At 37.0% G+C, this 20800-nt stretch overlaps 1 protein-coding gene across 1 annotated transcript; it reads left to right on the top strand.

Annotated features, from left to right (window-relative positions):
• Positions 1-537: 537 nt before the first annotated feature.
• Positions 538-19010, top strand: Lrit3 (leucine rich repeat, Ig-like and transmembrane domains 3). The gene is given in 4 exon segments (XM_046459147.2): positions 538-1066; positions 5031-5503; positions 16203-16508; positions 17905-19010. Coding segments are annotated over 4 exon segments (2088 nt in total). The 5' UTR covers positions 538-863.
• Positions 19011-20800: the final 1790 nt, after the last annotated feature.

Here is a 20800-nt window from a genome sequence, read left to right as displayed (position 1 = left end):
GTGGATGGAGTTTTAAATTAAATGAGATTTTTATTTTCTGCTAGAGTTTAATATTACTAAAAGACATGAAGAGTGATATTCAAATATAGTTTTGATGTCCCAAACTTGGGAAACTAGCTTGGAATAAAATATGTTCTTGAACAGAGATTATTGCCTTCATTAAAAATAAACATGCTGGGATAAACCTTATGCTCACTGAGATGGTCTGGAAGAATCTCAGGACACACTTTCACTGGAGACTCATTCCTGACACATTAGGGGTAGATTGAAGAGCTTTCCCTAAAAAATATATGACCAAGATTTGTTATTCTTTGTTTTTGCAGATAACTAGTATGTGGCAACATTGATGTCTATTCTAAATCAATTTTATGCCATGTGCTTCTATCTTTAAAACTAAATTTTGCAAAGCGATGTTATACATGATGGTAAAAAGCAAATGCAAAAAAATATTTATAATGCACATGTAAATAAGCTACAGAATTTTCTAGCTTTTGCTAAGACATTGATTTACTATTATTATTAGTGATGGGGGTGGAACTCAGGGCATTGCACATGCTTGGCAAATACTGTACCACTGAGCTATACTTTCAACCTAACACTGATTTTTTTTTTCAACATTAATGGTGTTAAATTGTACTGACAATTGTATTGATAGGAAAGACACTTAATGGGTATTTCCTTGCAAATTTAGATATGGGTAACTATTGAAATTGCCCTGGCAGGTTTACTTTTTATTCTCCTTAGAATGTGTAGCTTTGCTTAAACCATATTCAAAGTCTGGGTCTATTGATTCCCTGTAAGATACACTTGAAGGTTAAGTAACTACAGATCTCAGCTAATCCTTTGTAATCTGCTGTTACTAAATGACGGCTTGCATTCCTGGCACACCAGTTTCTGAATGTTTAGGATTTAGTTTTTACCTTTTGTTCAAATTACCTCTGGAAGAAGCCATGCTTCTTTTTGCACATCTGTGCATTGTGCTCAGCCTTTTGGAAGGAGTGAGGTGTTCGTGTCCTTCTCAGTGCACCTGTGATCTTCATGGCAGAGATGACGACTCAGGTTCAAGGTATGTGCCTTTCTTTGCTACTAAAGGTTCTAATTATTCCAGGAAAAAAGCTCAAACAAGTCAGCCTTATTTTGAAAGCAAATTTATTTTCAGAAATCAGAGAAGGTTTAATTTATATACACTTTAATTTAATTGTGTTAATACTGATCACCCACTGCTTTATTATTTTCATTTTGAGCAGTGTAACTCTCAAAAGCCTCACATGATTTGGAATTTCCAAACACAATGTGTTACAAAAATATTCACTACACTCATATTCATAAAATGTCCCTTTCAGGAGGTTGAGACATTTAAGTGTGTGTAGAGAACTCAGGCCTTGATTCTAGAAAGTCGAAGAGGGCTGCCCTGGGAAACCTATGGGATATGGGCATGTCATTGGCTGCCAGGGTGTTTTTCCCTGTTTCCTCTGATGATTCTTCATGCCAACAACTGGATAAAAGAACGAATAATCATAAATGTGAAGCCAGAGAAGTTCATAATTAGAATTTTTCATTTTGACTAATGAAATGGACAAGGTAATGATTATAGGACTTCACTGAAGTTATTTAATCTCAAGGTTATTTTAACATCTACCTGTGCAGTAGAAAAGGAATTTATGTACAACAAACACTTTCAGATATGACTTAAATGCAAAACAGAACGCTTTATTAGCTAAATGAAGTAGATTTTTTTTTGGTTTTGGAAATGGTATTTAATAATAAAATCAGATTATTTGTGATTTGGTGGTTGAAATAAGCAGTGAGTGAGTCTCTTAAACAAAGTAATCTATTAAAGAAAAAAAAAAAAAACAGCACCGGAGCTGGGGTTGTGGCTAGTGGTAGAACGTTTGCTTTGTACGTGTGAGGCACTGGGTTCGATCCTCAGCACCACATAAAAATAAATAAATAAAATAAAGATATTGTGTCCATCTATAACTATAAAAAAAAAGAAAGAAAAAAAGAAAAAATCCACCATTTTAACCAAAGAATAATAATAATTAAACCATATTTGTGAGTAGTTTGTCTTGTTAACATATTAGCTTTACTTAACTAATTCATGGTATCTTTTTGAGATGTTTACAAGGTGGTTAAAGACAATGAAAAGAACACAAGTTAAAGACCTGTTTGCCCAGGTATATGCAATAGTTAATGATCAGACCAGAGTACTATCTATAAAACTATCATAGAAATGTTTCTTTCCCCAAAGTGGCCTCATTACCAATGGCTTTTACAAAAAGCACAGAATAATAATAATAATGATTAGCAAGATATATACAAGTAATCTAGTTCAACCCCTATCATTTTATTATTTTATTTTTTATTTGTTCTTTTTTGATATACATGACAGTATATTTTGACATATTGTACATACATGGAATACAACTTATTCTAATTAAGATCCTCTGTCATTTTATAAGTACAGAAATTAAACTGACAGAGATGAAAGGACTTGTGCTAGGTTGCTGATATAGACTGGTTGATCGAGATGCTAGGCCTTGTGGGTTCCTGTCTAGGCTTTTTTCTATTGTGGCAGACTGAAATACTCATTGGGTAGGACTGCTATTATTGTGAAATAAAACAACACTGGAATATGTGATAAAATAAACTAGAGATGAGTAATAGGCATCCCTAGAGAATCCTAACGATTCCACAAGTTCTTCTCCTAAAGTTTTAGAAGGGAGAGGATGCTCAGGATATTGTAGCTTTATTCTTCTTACCTCTGTTTAGGTTATGGGCTGGCTTTCACAATGAACTGATTTAATGTGATGTGTTTTACTAAATGGCCATTTTATTGTTGACTTACTAAATATATAGCATATCATAATTTAGATGACATTTTGCAAAGCTATTTATTATTAACTCAGATGAATATATGATGGAAGAAAAATGGCCTTTATTTTCAGGCTTAAATGAATCTAGGTTCTCAAATTCCTCTTACTTTAAACTCACACATGGGACAGACTTGTTTTTATATGCCTGTTTTACTTGTGCCAATAAACAAGACCACAATGTGACTTGCTCAAGGTCACTTATGTTCGAGAGTGCCAAAGGGAATAATTCAGTTTCTGGTTTATTCCTTAGGTGGAAAGCCATTCACAGGTTATGTAAACACTTGCTACCCCCCACAAAGTAATCCTTTCAAATAGGGTCAGTTTATGATTTTAACAGGGTATTCTTTTAACATGGACCATTTCCTAAAGACGTGCACTTTGGAAGTGGAAAGAGTGGGTGTGAAAGGTGGCTCTGTAACCCACTAGCTGGGTGACCTTGGAAAGTCACCTAATGTTGTTGGGCCACTGTTATTTTAGATGTAAAACTGGATTGTCATTAATAGCAGAAAACATCTATTGAGGGAGCTCAAAGAACAACAAAGAAAGTGTGAGCTGAGGGGTCTCTGTGGCTCAAGGCTGGAGATGCTGATGACAGACAGGTAGTAGATACTGTGGTTAAGAGCACAGACTTCACAGGCATGGTGGTACATACCTATTATCCCAGCAACTCGGGAAGTTAAGGCAGGACAATGGCACATTTGAGACCAGCCTTTGCAACTTAGTGAGACCCTGTCAAGAAAAGAACAAAAAAGAAAAGAAATACCTACTGAGTGCTTATTATATGCCAGGAAGATGTAGAATTTTGTATCTTATTTGTTTGTTTGTTTTTGCAGTACTGGGGATCAAACCCAAGGTATTGCATATGCTAGGCAAGTGCTCTACCACTGAACTATACCCTCAACACCTTTAGATCTCTTTAAATTAATCATTGTAACAGTGCCATATGGAAAAATGAGGCTGTGGGTCTGATGAAGAGGCATTCCTTGGCCATAGAGGAGATGACAGAGCTTAGAATTGAACCAAGATTAGCCCAGAGCAGCTGTTGTGATGGTTAAATAGAGTTGCACAGGCCTGGCATGGAAATAACTCCATTAAAAATTAGGTCAGACCACATGAAATTGCTGATATTTGATCATTACTTACTACAAAAATGGTCATTTCATATGATGTAACATAGTTGCTGCTGTCATAATGGTAAAGAAGAAGAAGACAATGCATTGTTAATGAACAGGTTTGCCAGAATGAACATGTATTTTGTGAAAACCAAGTAGGGAATGAAAAATTGATACATTTGGAGTAGGAAATATTGAGGTCTCCTTGTATTAATTAAAAAAAAATAAGTAATAACAAATATGTAATATTTATGACTAAGCACCAAGTATCATGACATCAATATTTATAAAGTCAAAATACAAGAAGTGTACAGGAAAAATAGAAAAACAATAGAAATGAGTTGTGGAAGATGATATAGAAAAAACTGAGAATGAATTTAAGAAAATAATCTCAAGTAGATATTGTTATGGTTTGGCTATGAGGTGTCTCCCTAAAGCTCCTGTGTGATGCAGGAATATGCAGAGCTGAAATGATTAGATCATAAGAGCTGTAACCCAATCTCCATCCTAGTTTGAGTGGACCGACGGGATGGTCATTGCAAGCAGGTGGGGCATGGCTGGAGAAGGTGGGCCTGAAGTGTTTCATCCTTCCTTGAGGCCCTTTCACTTTCTCTCTCTGCTTCCAGCAGTCACGAATGGAGCAGCACTTCTCTACCACGTCCTTCCACCATGATGCTTTGTCTCACCTTGGGCCCAGAGTATGGTGTTGGCCTACCATGGATTAAATCTCTGAAATGAACCAAAATAAACTTTCCCTCTTCTAAGTTGATCTAGTCAGGTATTTTGGTCAGAGTGCTGAAGAACTGATCATCACAGACATAGGTAACATAATTGATACAATAATATAGAAAATAGATTCAGTAGATCTAATTAGTATAAATCAAATACTATATACTAAAAAGACGAAGTATCTTTTCCTATTATCCATGGAATAATGATAATAAAGGTCCACATATTGTCCTAAACCATAACTAAATTACAAAACAGGAACAACATGGACAACATTCTTTGATTATAATTTTTCATTACTCTTTGACACTAGGTTGGTGCTATGTAATGACCTGGATATGAACCAAGTCCCTATGAACCTCCCTGTGGATACCTCAAAACTTCGCATAGAAAAAACTGTCGTCCACACAATTCCAGCTGAGGCCTTCTATTACCTGGTGGAGCTCCAGTACCTCTGGCTGGCTTACAATTCTGTGGCCAGCATTGACTCCAGCAGCTTTTACAACCTAAAGCAGCTGCATGAGTTGCGCCTGGACGGGAATTCTCTGGCCAACTTCCCCTGGGTGTCTCTGCGGGACATGCCCCACCTGAGGACCCTGGATTTGCACAATAACAGAATCACCAGTGTGCCAAATGAGGCGGTCAGGTATCTGAAGAATCTCACCTACTTGGATTTATCAAGCAACAGACTAACCACACTGCCACCCGATTTCCTGGAGAGCTGGTCTCACTTAGCTACAACACCATCTAGAAGCCCAGATCTTTTACCAAGAAGAATTATTCTTGGTGAGCTCATAAGTCTCTGGGATTTTCATATAGATACCTTGCTACACATTCCTTTAGTGGTCCAGAATCTACTGGATTTGGTTTCTTTGTATTTGCATTTGTGTGTGTTATACTGGGGACGAAGCCCTGGGGCCTCATACATACAAAACACTTGCTCTACTGCTGAGATACATCACCAGCCTTTATTTGCACTTTTTAGAAATTAGTTCTTTTTAGTTACACATGACAATAGAATATACTATGGATAATTATAGAAGCATAAAATATAATTTGTTCTAATTCAGTCCTCAGTATTTCCCCTTTCCCTCCCTTCCTCCCACCCCATTCCCTTCCCTTTACTGATTTTTCTGCTATTTACTTATTATTTTTTAAATTAGTGTCTTGTGGATGTACATGATGGTGAGATTCACTGTGATATATTCATATATATACATAGGAGAGTTAGATCAGTTTCATTCCACTAAGTTTTCCTATCCCATTCCACAGTTTTAATAGAATAGTTCCCTATCAGCTAAACTCCATCTAGCTGTTTTCCCTCTGCAAGATGTATTGTGTATGGTGTGGTGGTGGGGGTGTGTGTGTGTAGTGATGGGGAGAATGAGCCTCATAAACAGAGAGGGCTTCAAGTTGAGAGGCATAATCTACCATCTGCCCTGACTCTTGTGAACACACTGACTTCCAAACTTGGAGATCATTCAACCTTCTACTCTGTTAACTTTTCAACCCTTCTCCAGGCTTCTTAGGAGTGGGAGAGAGCCAGTACTTAAATTAGTTATGGAGAATAGTTTCCAGAAATGTGGAGACACCAGTTGTTTCATTGGCGTGGTGAAAGCCTGATTGAGAACAATGAACAAAGGCCCTTCTCATGGGTATTTTTTGGGAAATGAAGTCTTACATTTTTTTGTTTGAGACATAAACCCGAAGCCTTGATCGAGCAGTTTGATTTGTCAAATTTTTGTTTTACTTTTCACTTAATAAGTTGTCAATTCCCAGCTTATGTCTTCATAACTGCAGAAGTGGTTGTATTTAACTTCTGGGTCAGTGAAGTGTCTTGTCAACAAAGATGTGTGCCATGCAGCCTTGCTAACCAGTATCACATGCTCCAGATTTGTTGAAATAAAATATATAGTTAAGTTTTTAATTTTTTTTAGTTGTAGATGGACACAATACCTTTATTTTATTTATTTATTATTATGGGATGCTAAGGATCAAACCCAGGACCTCGCACATGCTATGCAAGTGCTCTACCACTGAGCCACAACCCCAGCCCTGTGTATTACTTTTATAATGATAATAATCATGATAATAAATAGCAAGATAGTGTGAAATATGCGGAGCCATGTTCGTTATGTTACACAGGGAATAGAAATGTCACCTCTCAAGAGAAGACTAATTAATGCGTATGAATTACACAAAAACCTCATTTTTTAACCTGGAAAATGGGGATTTCAACCTGACTCCATTTTGCTCGTATGACTGTGATGAGAATGAAATGAGATATTTTATGTGACAGTTCTTTGGAAGATGGAGTGCACAGTCTCTGAGGTTATGCTTATAGATTAGCATAACAGAAGAGACGAGGTAGGAGTGTCTTGTAAAGAAAGCTTTCTCTATTTAGCTTTTTTGTCACTCCCATAGTATGTGAGTCTTCCAGTTGCATTATTGAAATATAGTGATAAGAACTGGTTCTAGATTTTCTAGAATTCACTATTTGCCTGTACCAATTACATCTTTGCAGGCGCCCTGTGGAATTTCCAGTGGGATATGTCCTGCTTTTATTTTTTATTACCCTGTGCTTATTATTGTTAGTAGATGGAGGTTCTATTTGTAATAATAATAGTAATAGCTGGTCTTGAGGGAGCTACTCAGGGCAGGCCTAGTTCTAAAATTTAACATAAGTAGGTTCTTCTGGCCTTGTTAACACCATGGGAAGTACCCTTTCCTCCTCATTTTATAAATGAAGACAAACGGCACACAGGTAAGCCACGTGACCAAGTTCACACACCATGTGGTGGGGAAGCTGAGGTGTGAACACTGCCTGTCCCAGGAACCACCCCATCCCCACTCCTCTGTAATACAAGGTATGTAATAATACCGAAGTTATTGTCCTCATAAACACATCACTTAAAGGATCTCATTAAATCATGTATTTATTTAATTAAAAACAAAACAAACAAAACACCTCAGGGGCAGGCTTTTCAGTTGCTCTCTTCAACATGAGTGAAAATATCAACCTAGTAAAATTGTTCTTTCCTGTATCCATAAAAAACCATAAACGAGTGTCCTGCAAGTAAACATTTAAATGAACCATGAACACTTGACTTTTTTTTAAACTTGATTTTTTGATTTGTAATACAAGTAAATTTCCATGGTCTCTTTCTTAAGTTGTAGCCAATATTTACACAAGCATCTTCTGTAAGGCCTGCCACCCTTTATCTTGAAGGAAAAAAACCTGCGCTTGGAGAAGGCATAAATACTTTATTGGGTGTTTTTTACTGGTGCCCAGATTTGTCAGTGGTAAACATGGGTTTCTTCTACTCATGATGGAATTTGCCTGAAGGGCAGTGGCAGCCTGAGTATTCCCACAGAAATTTTTAAGATGGCATTGATTTACCCCAGGCAACACTTATCCCTCTCTGTCCATATGGCTGGCACTTCGCTAGGATCTTTGCTAGAACTGCAGAAGACAAATTCAAATTGTTAAGTCTCCACCTTCTAGGTGCTCTCCTCCCATGCATCTGCTGAGCCCTCAGAAGAGCTCCCCAAGGTGGGTCTGTAATTATCAACACCCTCTTTTTACAGCTGGTGAGGACATAGAGTCAAGCTCCAAATTCACAGTCCCTCTCCAGAGACATCGCTCTTACGTTTTAAACTATAATTTTTAATTAAGAGGTTTAGATATATTTTGTCTACAGTGAAAAGCAAGATCAAAAGTGTATAATTTGGTAAATTCTGGTAAATGTTTACCCTGTGTAACCCACACCTTTATGATAGAGAATATTGTTACCCCCTTGGAAATTTCCCCTGAGCCCCTTCCCTGTCAATCTCCCCTCACCCCAGTCACTATTTTGATTTCCATCACCATGGGTTAATTTTGCCTGCTCTAGGATGCCATAGAAATGCAATCATACAGCATGCACTCCAGGGCCGGGGTTCTTTTCTCCCAGCAGCATGTTTCTGAGATTCGTCTGTGTCATTGCACATATCAGTTGTTCCTTACTGCAGGATCGTATTCAACTGTGTGAATGAATCCATTGTTCAGCCTTCCTCCCTGTTGGACACATGAGCTGTTTCTAGTTTGGAGCTATTATGAATTAGGCTTCTGTTAACATTCTTGTGCAAAGGTTTTTGTGGCATGTTTTCATTTCTCTTGGATAAATCTCTAAGATTGAAATTTCTGGGTTATAGAACAGCTATAGGTATAAACTTTAAAGGAACTGCCAGGTTTCCAAAAAAGTTACATAACTTTATACAATCCCATTAGCACTTAGGACAGCCTGATTGATCCATATCCTCCTGAATACTTCATGTTGTCTTTTTCATATTAGTTATTCTATAATTAATTCCCAAGCAAGTTGCTCAGGAAGCAGTATCACATTGTGATTTTAGTTTGTAATATATATATTTAGAAGTATATGTATTTCTAGGGATTTCTAGGGATTGAACCCAGGGGCACTTTACCACTGAACTACAACCCTAGCCTTTAAAAAATGTATTTATTTATTTATCTATCTATTTTTATGTGGTGCTGAGGATCGAACCCAGTGCCTCACACATGCCAGACGAGTGCACTACCACTGAGTCACAACCCCAGCACCCCCCCAGCCCTTTTTTATTTTAAATTTTGTGACAGTTTCTGGGGCTGGCCTTGAACTAGCAATCCTCTTGCCTCAGCCTCCTTAGTTGCTGGGATTACAGATGTGCACCACTGTGCCTGGCTTATTTGTATATATTCTTTTATGAAATACCTGTTCATGTATTTTGTCTAATTTTTTAGGATTATTTACCTTTCTTTACTATTGAAGACAAGTCTTTTCTCAGTTAAAAGGAATATAACTATTTTCTCTAAGGTTGGTTTGTCTATGCACTTTTTCATGGAGCATTTGGTTAGAAAGTCTTAAGTTTTGGTGACATCTAGTTTGTTAGTTTTATCTTTTACAGTTAGTGGTTTCTGTGTACCATCTAAGAAATATTTGCTTACCTCAAGAAGATGAAGATATTGTTTTCTTTATAGTTTTAGCTTTTATATTCAGTTTTTACCTGTAAATTTATATTAGTAATCAGTATTTACATTATACTTATGACTATTATCCATCTCAAAATAGTTTTTGAGGCTAGTGGGAGGTTGGAGTTGAAGTTTATTAATTTTTTCCAAACAGATACTCAGTTATTCCAGCACTGTCTATTGAAAAGATTTTCCTTTCCCATTCAATTGCTAACCACAACTGTTTCCACAAAGCTGAGTAAGGCATTGTCTTCACCTTTAAGGACTTATATTTGTACAAGAATTTATTCCTGACTTTTTATAAACACACACACATCATATTCAATCCAACCACTTTAATCCAAGAAAAATTACTCTTTTAGAAAGGGAATAAATCAAAGCTCACTTGTCCCATCCAAGAACAGTTATATGAAATAAATGAATTTATTCAAATTATTGTGCTGTAGCTGGTGTACTACCTTGAAGGAATGTAGTACAAGTAACAATTTAACTTTAGAGAGTTTCTGTACCTTTGTCCCCACAAGAAAATAAAAACACTGATAAATGTGTTCAGTTCCTGAGCTACTTTTTATTCAGGTTTTAAAAATTGTACCTTAGATGTTTTAAAATTAGGATAAATAGTTATATACATATTATATTTTTGAAAATATTTTAAATATTTATACCTGGCTTACATTAATTAATTTTTTAAAGAATTTTATTTCATAGTTAACATACTTTTGCCATTTTTATTTTTTGCAGTGCTGGGGAATTGAACCTAGGCCCTCATGTATGTAGGCAAGTGCTCTACCACTGTGCTGCATCACCAGCCCTGTTAACATATTTTTATAATAGTTCCAAAGTATGAATGAAACTGTTAATGTTATAGCTCTTGAATCTTTCTCTATATAGACATTTTTATTTCAGGTGTTGTTGCTTTGATAATTTTTATTTGTAGATTATAGCACTTACAGCTGCCACCTATGTTTTTAGGTGACAGAGATGGGTTATGATATAAGAATTAGATTAGGAGGCTAAAAAAAGTCTGGGAGTTATTCAGGACTTTAATCCACTTACAAAGTCAAAGTAGTGATCTCTTTGTTCTTTGGTTTCCTCTGGCGTGAAATTGAAAGAATAATACTGGCTCCCTGAGTTGCTACAAAACAACGTGGTGGCATAAGACATAGCAAGGTTGTGTGGCAGGTGCTTTAAAATCTAGATACTTAAGTTCAAATCCTGGCTGCCCAATTGTGTGACCTTGAACAGATTCATTAACCTTCCCAAACCTTGGTTTTCTCATCTTTACAACATGCAATTGTAAGGACTGAGTTAGAGCCTTCCTTAGATGTTTAGTGCTGTTGTGAGATAACTTTCCATGTCTCTCTAGACTGTTTCATGTCTCCTGAGCAGAGGTAGACACTAACTAACATTGCCTTTTATTCTGCACTGTCTTTGCAAGGATTTTTGTTAAGAAAACAGATTTGGAAAGTAGAGTTAAGTCTCTCTCCAGAGCAAAGGGTTGGCAGGCTTACTAAGATGATGATTTCCTCCAGTACTGAATGATCTATGAACTCTGGCCAAGCCATCTTCTATTTTCTATGAGGGTTTCCCACAATGTGGTTCTCTCAGTGCTAGTATCAGGGAAGTCTTAGACAAACTGCAGGGAGTTTGGCAGCCCTGAACCTAAATAATCTCTTACAGCCTTTACAGTTCTTGACAAGTGCCATATTTTCCACAGAGGGAATAATATTTTTTATCTTCTTGTTAGTATTATCAAAGAAAAAAATCTATCTTAATAAGTCCAGGTGGCTTGAAAATTTAAGGCATTCTATGTAATTATTATCTATTATTCTACATAATTATTATTAATTTTATTTGAAATGGTAAATTTGATGTGTTCATTGGCAGATTTAGAGACTAATATTAAAGTCAAATAATGAAATTGCTATGGTGAACATAGATTTTATATTTAGGTTTACAAAAATGTATACATATACAATTTAATTCATCTTTTATTTTGATATAACTATTTTTTTATTGTATTTCTGAATTTTTACTATATTAAGGTGGGTATACACATGTTTTGTTCTAAAATATTTTGATTTATTTTTATCTACCTTAAAATATTTCTTTTCATCCTCTTAAGTGCAAGTATAACACGTCTTTGCTTGAAGGGCACTTGCTATTTTGCCCCCTGTGCTCTTCTTCTCACTAGTGTTATTTCTCCTAAATCAGTGAGCAAGTGTGTGACTGGATCTTCACTTTGAGAACTGATCAGTTGTGAGAGGGGAACCATATTTTCATTTCATTGACTTCTTACTAATTTAATTACATCATAATTCTGACAATACCAATTGATGGAAAACTCAAAAATTTCAACCTTTTGAAACTTTTGGGGGAGGAGGGTACCAGGGATTGAACTCAGAGATTCTTGACCATTGAGCCACATCCCAAGCCCTAATTTATATTTTATTTAAAGACAGGGTCTCACTGAGCTGCTTAGCACCTTGTTTTTGCTGAGGCTGGCTTTGAACTCACGATCCTCCAGCCTCAGCCTCCTGAGCTGCTAGGACTACAGGCATGTGCCATCATACCTGACTGATGTTAAAGTTTTTTATATATTATGGTATTAATCCCCTGCCAGAGGAGCAGCTGGCAAAGATTTCTCCCACTCTTTAGGTCTCTCTTCATGCTCCTAATCAATTCTTTGATGTGAAGAAGTTTTTTGTTTTGTTTTTTAATTTGATGGCATCCCACGTACTGATTCTTGGTTTTATTTCTTGACTTTAGGGGTCTTGTTGAGGAAGTTGTTGCCTGTACCTATATGATGGAGTGTTGGCCCTATATTTTTTTTTCTAGCAGTTGCAATACTTTTTGTTTAATTCCTAAGTTTTGATCAATTTTGATTTGACCTTTGTGCAGGGTGAGAGGGATCTGATTTCCTTCTTTTACACATGAATATAGAGTTTTCCTAGCGCCATATGTTAAAAAGGCTATCTTTTCTCCAACATTATATTTTTGACATCTTTGTAAAGTATCCTTGACATCTTTATAAAGATGGCTGTGAGTTTGTAGGTTTGACTCTGTGTTTTCTATTTCATTGTTCTTCATGTCTATTTTGATGTCAGTATTGTTACGTGGAGATGTCAGATGGGTTCTTTATCTCCTGAATTCAAAGAATGAGATCCACAGAGAAGCAGAGGGTTTAGTAATAAGATTTATTTAAAGCAGAAAAAGGTTCCCGCAGTAGGAGAGGAATCCCAAGGGAGAGTATCTCTAGCTGTTCTTTGCCTGGGGGCTTCTAAAGGCATATCTGATGCCCAGTGTAGGTGATTGGTGGGGACCATGTTAATGAGGGATCTTAGCATGGACCAATCAAGCTCTCCAAGGTCTGAGTTTAATAAGGCAATCAGAAGTGCATAAATTCAATCCCTTATTTACATAATTAAGAAGATGAGTCCAACCTCATGGTTGAACATGTCTATTGAAAAAAGGTAAGGGTAGATTCTGTGGTTGGCCATTGCTAGGGCTCGGAGTCCTGGTAGTTAAAGAATAGACATTGTAGTTGGAGCTGTTAGGAACAGTAACAGGTGTTCTAGCTAAGAAGGCACCATTGTGGTTGAAGCTGTCAGCGGCAGCAATAAGATGTTCTCTAGGCCCAATGTCCCCTTCCAGGATGACATGGTCTCCTTTCTTCTTTCCCTTCTCTGAGACTCTTATCTTGTCTGTCTATGGATGGTCTAGCTTCCTGCCTCAATACCATGCTGGTTTTGTTACTACTGCTCTTCTACTGCTCTGTTGTACAATTTAAGATCACATATTGTGATGCCTCCTGAATCACTCTTTTTTTTTTAAAGAAAGAGAGAGAGAAAAAAAATTTAATATTTATTTATTTTTAGTTTTCGGCAGACACAACATCTTTGTTTGTATGTGGTGCTGAGGATCGAACCCGGGCCGCACGAATGCCAGGCGAGCACGCTACCACTTGAGCCACATCCCCAGCCCCTGAATCACTCTTCTTGTTCAGAATTGCTTTGGCTATTTTGGGTCTCTTATTCTTCCGAATGAATTTATGGACTGTTCATTTTTCTAGTTCTATGAAGAGTGTCATTGGTATTTTGATGGGGATTACGTTGAATCTGTATATTGCTTTTAGTACTATGGCTATTTTGACAATATTAATTTTGCCTATCCAAGAACAAGGAAGGTCTTTCCATCTTCTAAGGTCTTTTTCAATTTCTTTTTTTAGTGTTTTACAATGTGAAGTGGGCTTTTGAATGTCTGTTAACTGACTTCATTATTCTAGGTGCTTCATATCTATCAGGTCACATCACCAGGACTGAAGTATTCACTTTGTTTTTTAATATAGGTGTGGATTGCATAAGTTGGGTCTCTTTGTTTTCAGCAAGAAAATGTGGACTAGAATGTAAAAAATATGCTTTTCTCTGTGTGAAATTTGCTGCTTATTTAGAATTTGAAATGTTAACTCTACTAACATGAGGCTTTAAGTTTTGTTTAGCAAGATTGGTTAAAGTTTACAGAGATTTTTATCATGATCATTTGAAGAAACCTACATGAATTATTAATTAAAATTTCATGCACCTATATGAAAGAATTACTGCCATTATATATATTTTGTAGATGAGACTGAAAGAGGTTGTTAGATACCTTCCACTATTGTGGAACTTTCTAGAACTGGGATTTCAGTCCAGACATTAGGTTTCAGAGCCACACTTAGTCATTCAGTTATAAAAATAAACTAGAAAGTCTGCTTGTGGCATGAAACCGGGTGAAAGAATCAACACTTAAGAGAACAGAATTCAAATGACTATTAATTAATCAGTCATTGATTCACAGGACTTATTGCAAGAGGAAAAAGTTCAAGGTTATACGCTCATGGAAGAAAAGCAAACTTCTAGAATAGAAGATTTTAAAAAGGAAACCTTTACCAATCCTGACGGAAAAATAATCTAGTTGTGAACTGCTACTATAATAAGAAAAGGCATAAACAGAAATGTAGACTGTACAAATCAGCAGTTAAATTTCCACCATGGGTAGAAATTTTTAAATTACAGTTTGTCTTCTTGTTTATATTCCACTTCATTAGTAAATAGTTATAATCACTAATCTCTGCACTGCAGCCTTTTCTGTCTTGGGCTTTCTGTGAGGGTATTCCAGGACATCAGTCTTGAGACCCTCAGAGAGACTTGTTTGCCATAGTGCTCTGAAACACATCTTAGATCCATCTGAGATTTCAGTAAATAATTTTGTAGTCTGACCCTGAATTTGGTTTTTGCTCTGAAGTCACTTCTTAATTTGAGTACTCTGGAGAGGCTGGGATTGGGGAACAGTTTTGGTTTCTATACATTAACAGTTGTCTAGCTGTGGTTTTTCCTTTGCATTTTACCAGCGAGAAGCTACCAGGCAGCAGATTCAGCATGTTTTGTGGAACTATCCTTTGGTACATCACTCTTCTCATTGAGTGTGTACTCTGCTTTTCATGCTTACCACAGGTGACAGTGTTGCTAAAAGTGTCATTTTTTGCCACTCCAAAGCAAGGATCCACTTTTTTCTCGTTTCCAGTAACTTCTTCCTCACTTCCTTTAAGATCTCACTAGCAAGTTCCTGGGAGGCCAAAAGAATTCTGCTAACAGTTCTGAAGGCTGAAGCAGATCCCAAAGGTGTTTGCAACTGGAAATGGTCAGCTAACTGCATTCCTTGTAGGTGATTCTCTCTTGAAGAGAGATTTGAGCAAACACCTCACAGAGTCTCCATTTGACACTCAGGCCATGTCATATGTTTGCCCTTACCAGCCTTTCCAGTCTCATCTCCTACCACTGGCTGCATTTCACACTATGGTTTTGCTACACAAAACTTGTATTACCTCAACATGTCTTCAAATCACTCAAAACCATGACATATTCCAGGCTGAGTTAGATGACTCTCCCCTATATGATACTATGAGTACTTTCACATTACCCTAGAAGTATTTCTATCACTGTATTAACAGCATTCTCTGATACTTGGATTCAAATCTTGGCTCTAATCTGAATAATCTTGGTCAAGGATTTTGGCCTACATCTCCCTTCACTTCATCACCACTCACGTAGGGATGACCTCAACCATCAAGTTATTTGGTCTCTTTGTGACTCAGCTTCTTAATCTTTAAAATGGGAATAATAATACTATCTTGGTCAGGATTATCGGGATTAAATGAGATAATACAGGTTAGTGTTTAGAGTAGAACCCAGAACAGAGTCCATGCTCAGTAAATATAAGCTATGATAATTAATGATCTGATCTGAACTAACAAACAAGATGTGTTCTTCAAGGTTGCTGAATTGTAGGGCACAACTGATATACAGTTGACTGTATTTGGTCCCTCAAAGCACTTCTATTATTAGAGAGACTATAGACACCTCCTTTCTCAAGAGGCTGTGATATCTGAATTTGTCAGAATAACATTTATTATCCCTTTTGTCTCTTCTGTTTTAGGTCTGCAGGACAACCCTTGGTTCTGTGACTGTCACATTTCCAAAATAATTGAGTTGTCAAAGGTTGCTGACCAGACCATAGTGCTTCTTGACCCACTGATGGTGTGTAGTGACCCTGAGCACCTCTCAGGGATTTTGTTTCAGAAGGCTGAGTTGGAGCAGTGTCTGAAGCCATCCGTGATGACTTCGGCCACCAAAATCATGTCAGCTCTGGGAAGTAATGTTCTGCTACGGTGTGATGCCACTGGCTACCCTACCCCACGGCTCACATGGACCAGATCTGACAGCTCACCAGTTAATTATACAGGTATTTTCTTCATTCAGCCCTATGAAACCAGGAGTTTGCAAAAGTCTGAATTTAATCTCATGTTCCTGTATAATTTGAAATTGGCAGATTAACTCTAATAAAACACATGAGAATTGTTGGATGCAAGGGATTTGAAAGGTGCTATTTATTGATTAATATATTTCTCAGATTATCTTTATCTAGATAAAGTTAGACAACCTAATCTTTTTTTTTCTTAAGTAGAAATCCAGTGGATGGACACAAGGCCCTTGTTGTTGCTCTATCATTTAGGATACGGCTCACTTGAAAATGTAAAACCATCAAAAAATTTTTAAAATGATTTTCATACAAGAGTATCCTTTTGAATGATTATTTAAATAATAAATGGAAACCTTATTGTGAGGCAAAAGCATAAATTTTAGAAATGCTGATTACCTAGACTTTTCAGATCTTTCCAAACCCATACTTTAGTGACTTAGTCAGTGATATTCTGATGATTAAAGGTATATAATTTTGAAACTCTTCAAAATTAATTAAAATTGAGGTCTAAATAATGAAACCCGATGGATCACAAAAGTCAAGGCTTCAAATTCCTCAAATAACTAGTAAAGAGCCCACAGTTTAAACTGGTGACCTAACTTTTGGGCTATTGGTATATTTCAGAAAACTTCTAAAATCAAAACAGAATGGAAATATGTTTAGATTTTAGTGTTTAGGAAAGCAAAATTCTAATTTTGTAAAAACTATATATTATTCTGCAAGCAAAAGCATCTATAGCTTACTGGTTTGCCTAAGTTAAATATAAAGGATTTAGAATACAAATGACAACTCTTCCATGACCCTGAATGATGGACTATCTTCTGGATATGTGGATAAATGCATTTTATTACAATTAAAAATATGTTAAGCAATATTTAAATGAGATCTTTTAATAAACCTTTTATAGAATCACATTTAAAATTGGAAGGGACCTCTAAGATCACCATCTTACCCTCTTTTTTTCGAAAATGCAGAAACATAGGTCTAAAGACACTAATGGACTTATCTAAAATTACATACTATTTAGTAAACAAAAGTTTACTAAAATTCAGATTTCCAGTAGAGTGTTTGCCTAGCCAGCTCGAAGCCCTGGTTCAATCCCCAGTACCAAAAAAAAAAAAAATTAAATTTAATTAAATTAAAAAATAAAATATCATTCCCCATACAGATCTCACAGCACCTGGCAGGTTCTAGAGTTCATAAAAACCATCTGCAGAGTCATTAGCCACCATCAGAGACTTGTAAAGTAGCATTTACTTCTTGGCTTATATGAGAGGGATGGATATAAAACAGGTAGTTGTTTCCTTCTTAGCTGAAATGACTGCTCAAATTTTTCCTTTTTCTTTTTTTCTCAGAGCATATGTTTGTTTTCTTCCAGTAATTCAGGAGTCTCCAGAGGAAGGAGTCAGATGGTCCATAATAAGCTTGACAGGCATTTCTTACAAGGACGCTGGGGATTACAAATGTAAGGCCAAAAATTTGGCTGGGATGTCAGAAGCTGTGGTTACCGTGACAGTGGTTGGCACTGTCACAACCACCATAGCATCAGACACTTCGGAAAGAAGAACTGGAGATCAGTCTGAGGAGGAGGTGCAGCCGGAATTTGGAAGACTGACATCCACACCTTCTTCACTGTCATCTCCTTGGTCTCTCTCTTCCTCCTCTTCTTCCTCTTCTTCTTCTTTTTCTACTTCTGCTTTGTCTCCTGCCTCTGTTGCTTCTTCCTCTTTGTCTCCTGTCTCCATTGTTTCAACCACACCTGGCATTTCAGCAAGCATCACCAGGGCCAGCAGGCAGTCGCTCCAGCTCCGACCAGATGGGAAAAGAAAAGTAAAGGTGGAGAAGTGGGGGAGCAAGCTTCCTCCTGCCAGTGCCAATAAGAAAGAAGAGCTGGCATTGTTGGATCAAGCAATGCCCCTGGAGACCAATGCCACAATAGAAGACCTTAGGGTGGTCATCGAGACGAAAGAGAGTGTGACCTTAACCTGGAACACCATTAACACCACACATAGCTCTGGGCTGACTGTGCTATATTCCAAGTATGGTGAGAAGGATCTGCTGCTGTTGAATGCAGACCCCAGCAAGAACCAAGTAACCCTAGATGGCTTGGAGCCTGGAAGACAGTACGTGGCATGTGTCTGTCCAAAAGGAGTGCCTCCCCAGAAGGACCAATGCATCACATTTTCCACTGACAATGTCGACGAAGGTGATTCTCAATGGTCTTTCCTCATCGTGGTCACCAGTACTGCCTGCGTTATTGTCTTGCCGTTAATTTGTTTTTTATTGTATAAAGTTTGCAAACTGCAGTGTAAGTCAGAATCTTTCTGGGAAGATGATTTGGCAAAGGAGACTTATATCCAATTTGAGACCCTGTCGCCCAGGTCTCAAAGTCTAGGGGAGCTCTGGACAAGAAGGCACAGAGAAGATTCAGAAAAGTTGCTGCTGTGTTCTAGGTCAAGTATGGAATCTTAGATGACTTCTTAAAAGTGACAATTCTAAACCTGAGTATTATTGTTAAAGTTTTGCAGTTCAGGTATGTGTGAGCTACAAAATAAAGCATCCAGTGGTTTAGTTGACCCTCTGTTTGGATGACTTTTGGACAGATTTTTATATACTACATAAAATATCCCAAATGGAAGTGTTTTCCAATGTGTTTTTCAAAAAAATATTATGAGACTTGTAAACTGAAAAGACAAATAATATTGACATTTGTTGTGTGGAGAATGTTCACAGAAATAATTTTTAGGGAGGTACTTAATAATGATTTTAGCGTAATGTTTTAGTTCTTAAATTCATGTGAAAATAGTTATAACAAGTGAACTCTGCATTTAAAAATTTTTTTTTGAGCAATGAAAATAGATTAGTATAACCACCTATGCCTTGATGCTCACTCGTGTACAAAGTGCTTTGTGGCATTTGCTGTGGACATTTGTGGCCACTACCCAGTCAGTGTGTGAGCATGGGATCATAAAGAATTTTGTGCCACTAGGGTTTAAATCCACCTCAGTGGAGAGGGAGGGTTCTTTCTGTTGTTATCATTATGCACTGTACTACCGTAGAGTGTTCATATTTCATGTGAAAAAAAAAGTCCCCCTGTGCTTAGAAATATTAGTATCAGCAAAAAACAAATGGAAAAAGAGGATTATGACCAATAAGCCATTTCTAAATAATGATAACTGTTGCATTTTAACAGATCTGCTGGTAGATCATATGGATGTTCTAAAATAATGTGCTGAATTTAAAACAATCTGTTTAATATGTGGCCATTTGCTCTTATTTTCTCTTTGTCTTCCCCTCTTCCCGTCCTTTTTTTTTATTTTAAACTTCTGCTTTGTTTGAAGATGTACAGGTGGGCTAAGTACCATACACTGTCTTTTGCCACATTTTATTCTGATTCTCTGGATAAAGGGAAAGGCTTTGAAATTATTAACTATTTCTTGAAATTCCTTTTTTAGATACCAAAAGGATATTTTAGGATTTTGAAAAAAAAAGCTTTAGTAGATTCATTTGGTCAAACTTTTTTTCTAGATTAAAAATATCAGAGAAATTGAAGTAAGTCAATAAATACTTAGGAAAGAGACTTTATAAATAAATTTTAAGCTTTATTTTTTATTTATTTATTTATTTTGGTGTGTGTGTGTAGCACAGGGGATTGAACCCAGGAGTGCTCTATCACTGAGCCACAACCCCAGCCCTTTTTATTTTTAACACAGGGTCTCACTAAGTTGCTGAGGTTGGCCTCAAACTTGCAATCCTCCTGCCTCAGCCTCCTGAGTCTCTATGATCATAGGTGGGCTCCACTGTACCTGGCTTATTTCATTTTTTTAAAGAAGTTTTTCATAATGTAGCATATACCCTGAGAGATATTGTGGCTAATATGATTAATGAAAGCCATAAGGCTCGCTCAGGCATCTTGCAGGTATGACACTGTGTGTCACATTGCAGTATGATGCCCCTTGCTCTGGGGAAGTCCAGGAGACTTCAGCGTACATGCAACTCTCATGAACCTTAGCACACAGCTGACCCTTATAAGAGTAGCTGAAACTCCCTTTATGAAAGAAACCCATGGTAATTGGTAATTGGTCCCAATTGAATACAGATATAAAAAAGGGGAAAGGATCCCCCACACTCTGAGTACAATCTGAATAGAAACCTTCTCAGTTAGTCTGCTATCTGACCCCGTGACTGTATCTGGCCCATGCCACCGGCCTGCTCTGCTGGCCATCCTGTGGAGTGTTGCCGGAATAAATTGCTTGAGCAACAGACTGTGCCTG

Source organism: Marmota monax, unplaced genomic scaffold, assembly GCF_021218885.2.
Source record: "Marmota monax isolate L192 unplaced genomic scaffold, Marmota_monax_Labrador192_F-V1.1 WCK01_AAM20220418_F8-fsc00002, whole genome shotgun sequence".
Taxonomy (NCBI): domain Eukaryota; kingdom Metazoa; phylum Chordata; class Mammalia; order Rodentia; family Sciuridae; genus Marmota; species Marmota monax.
This window is presented reverse-complemented; position numbering and strand designations above follow the sequence as displayed.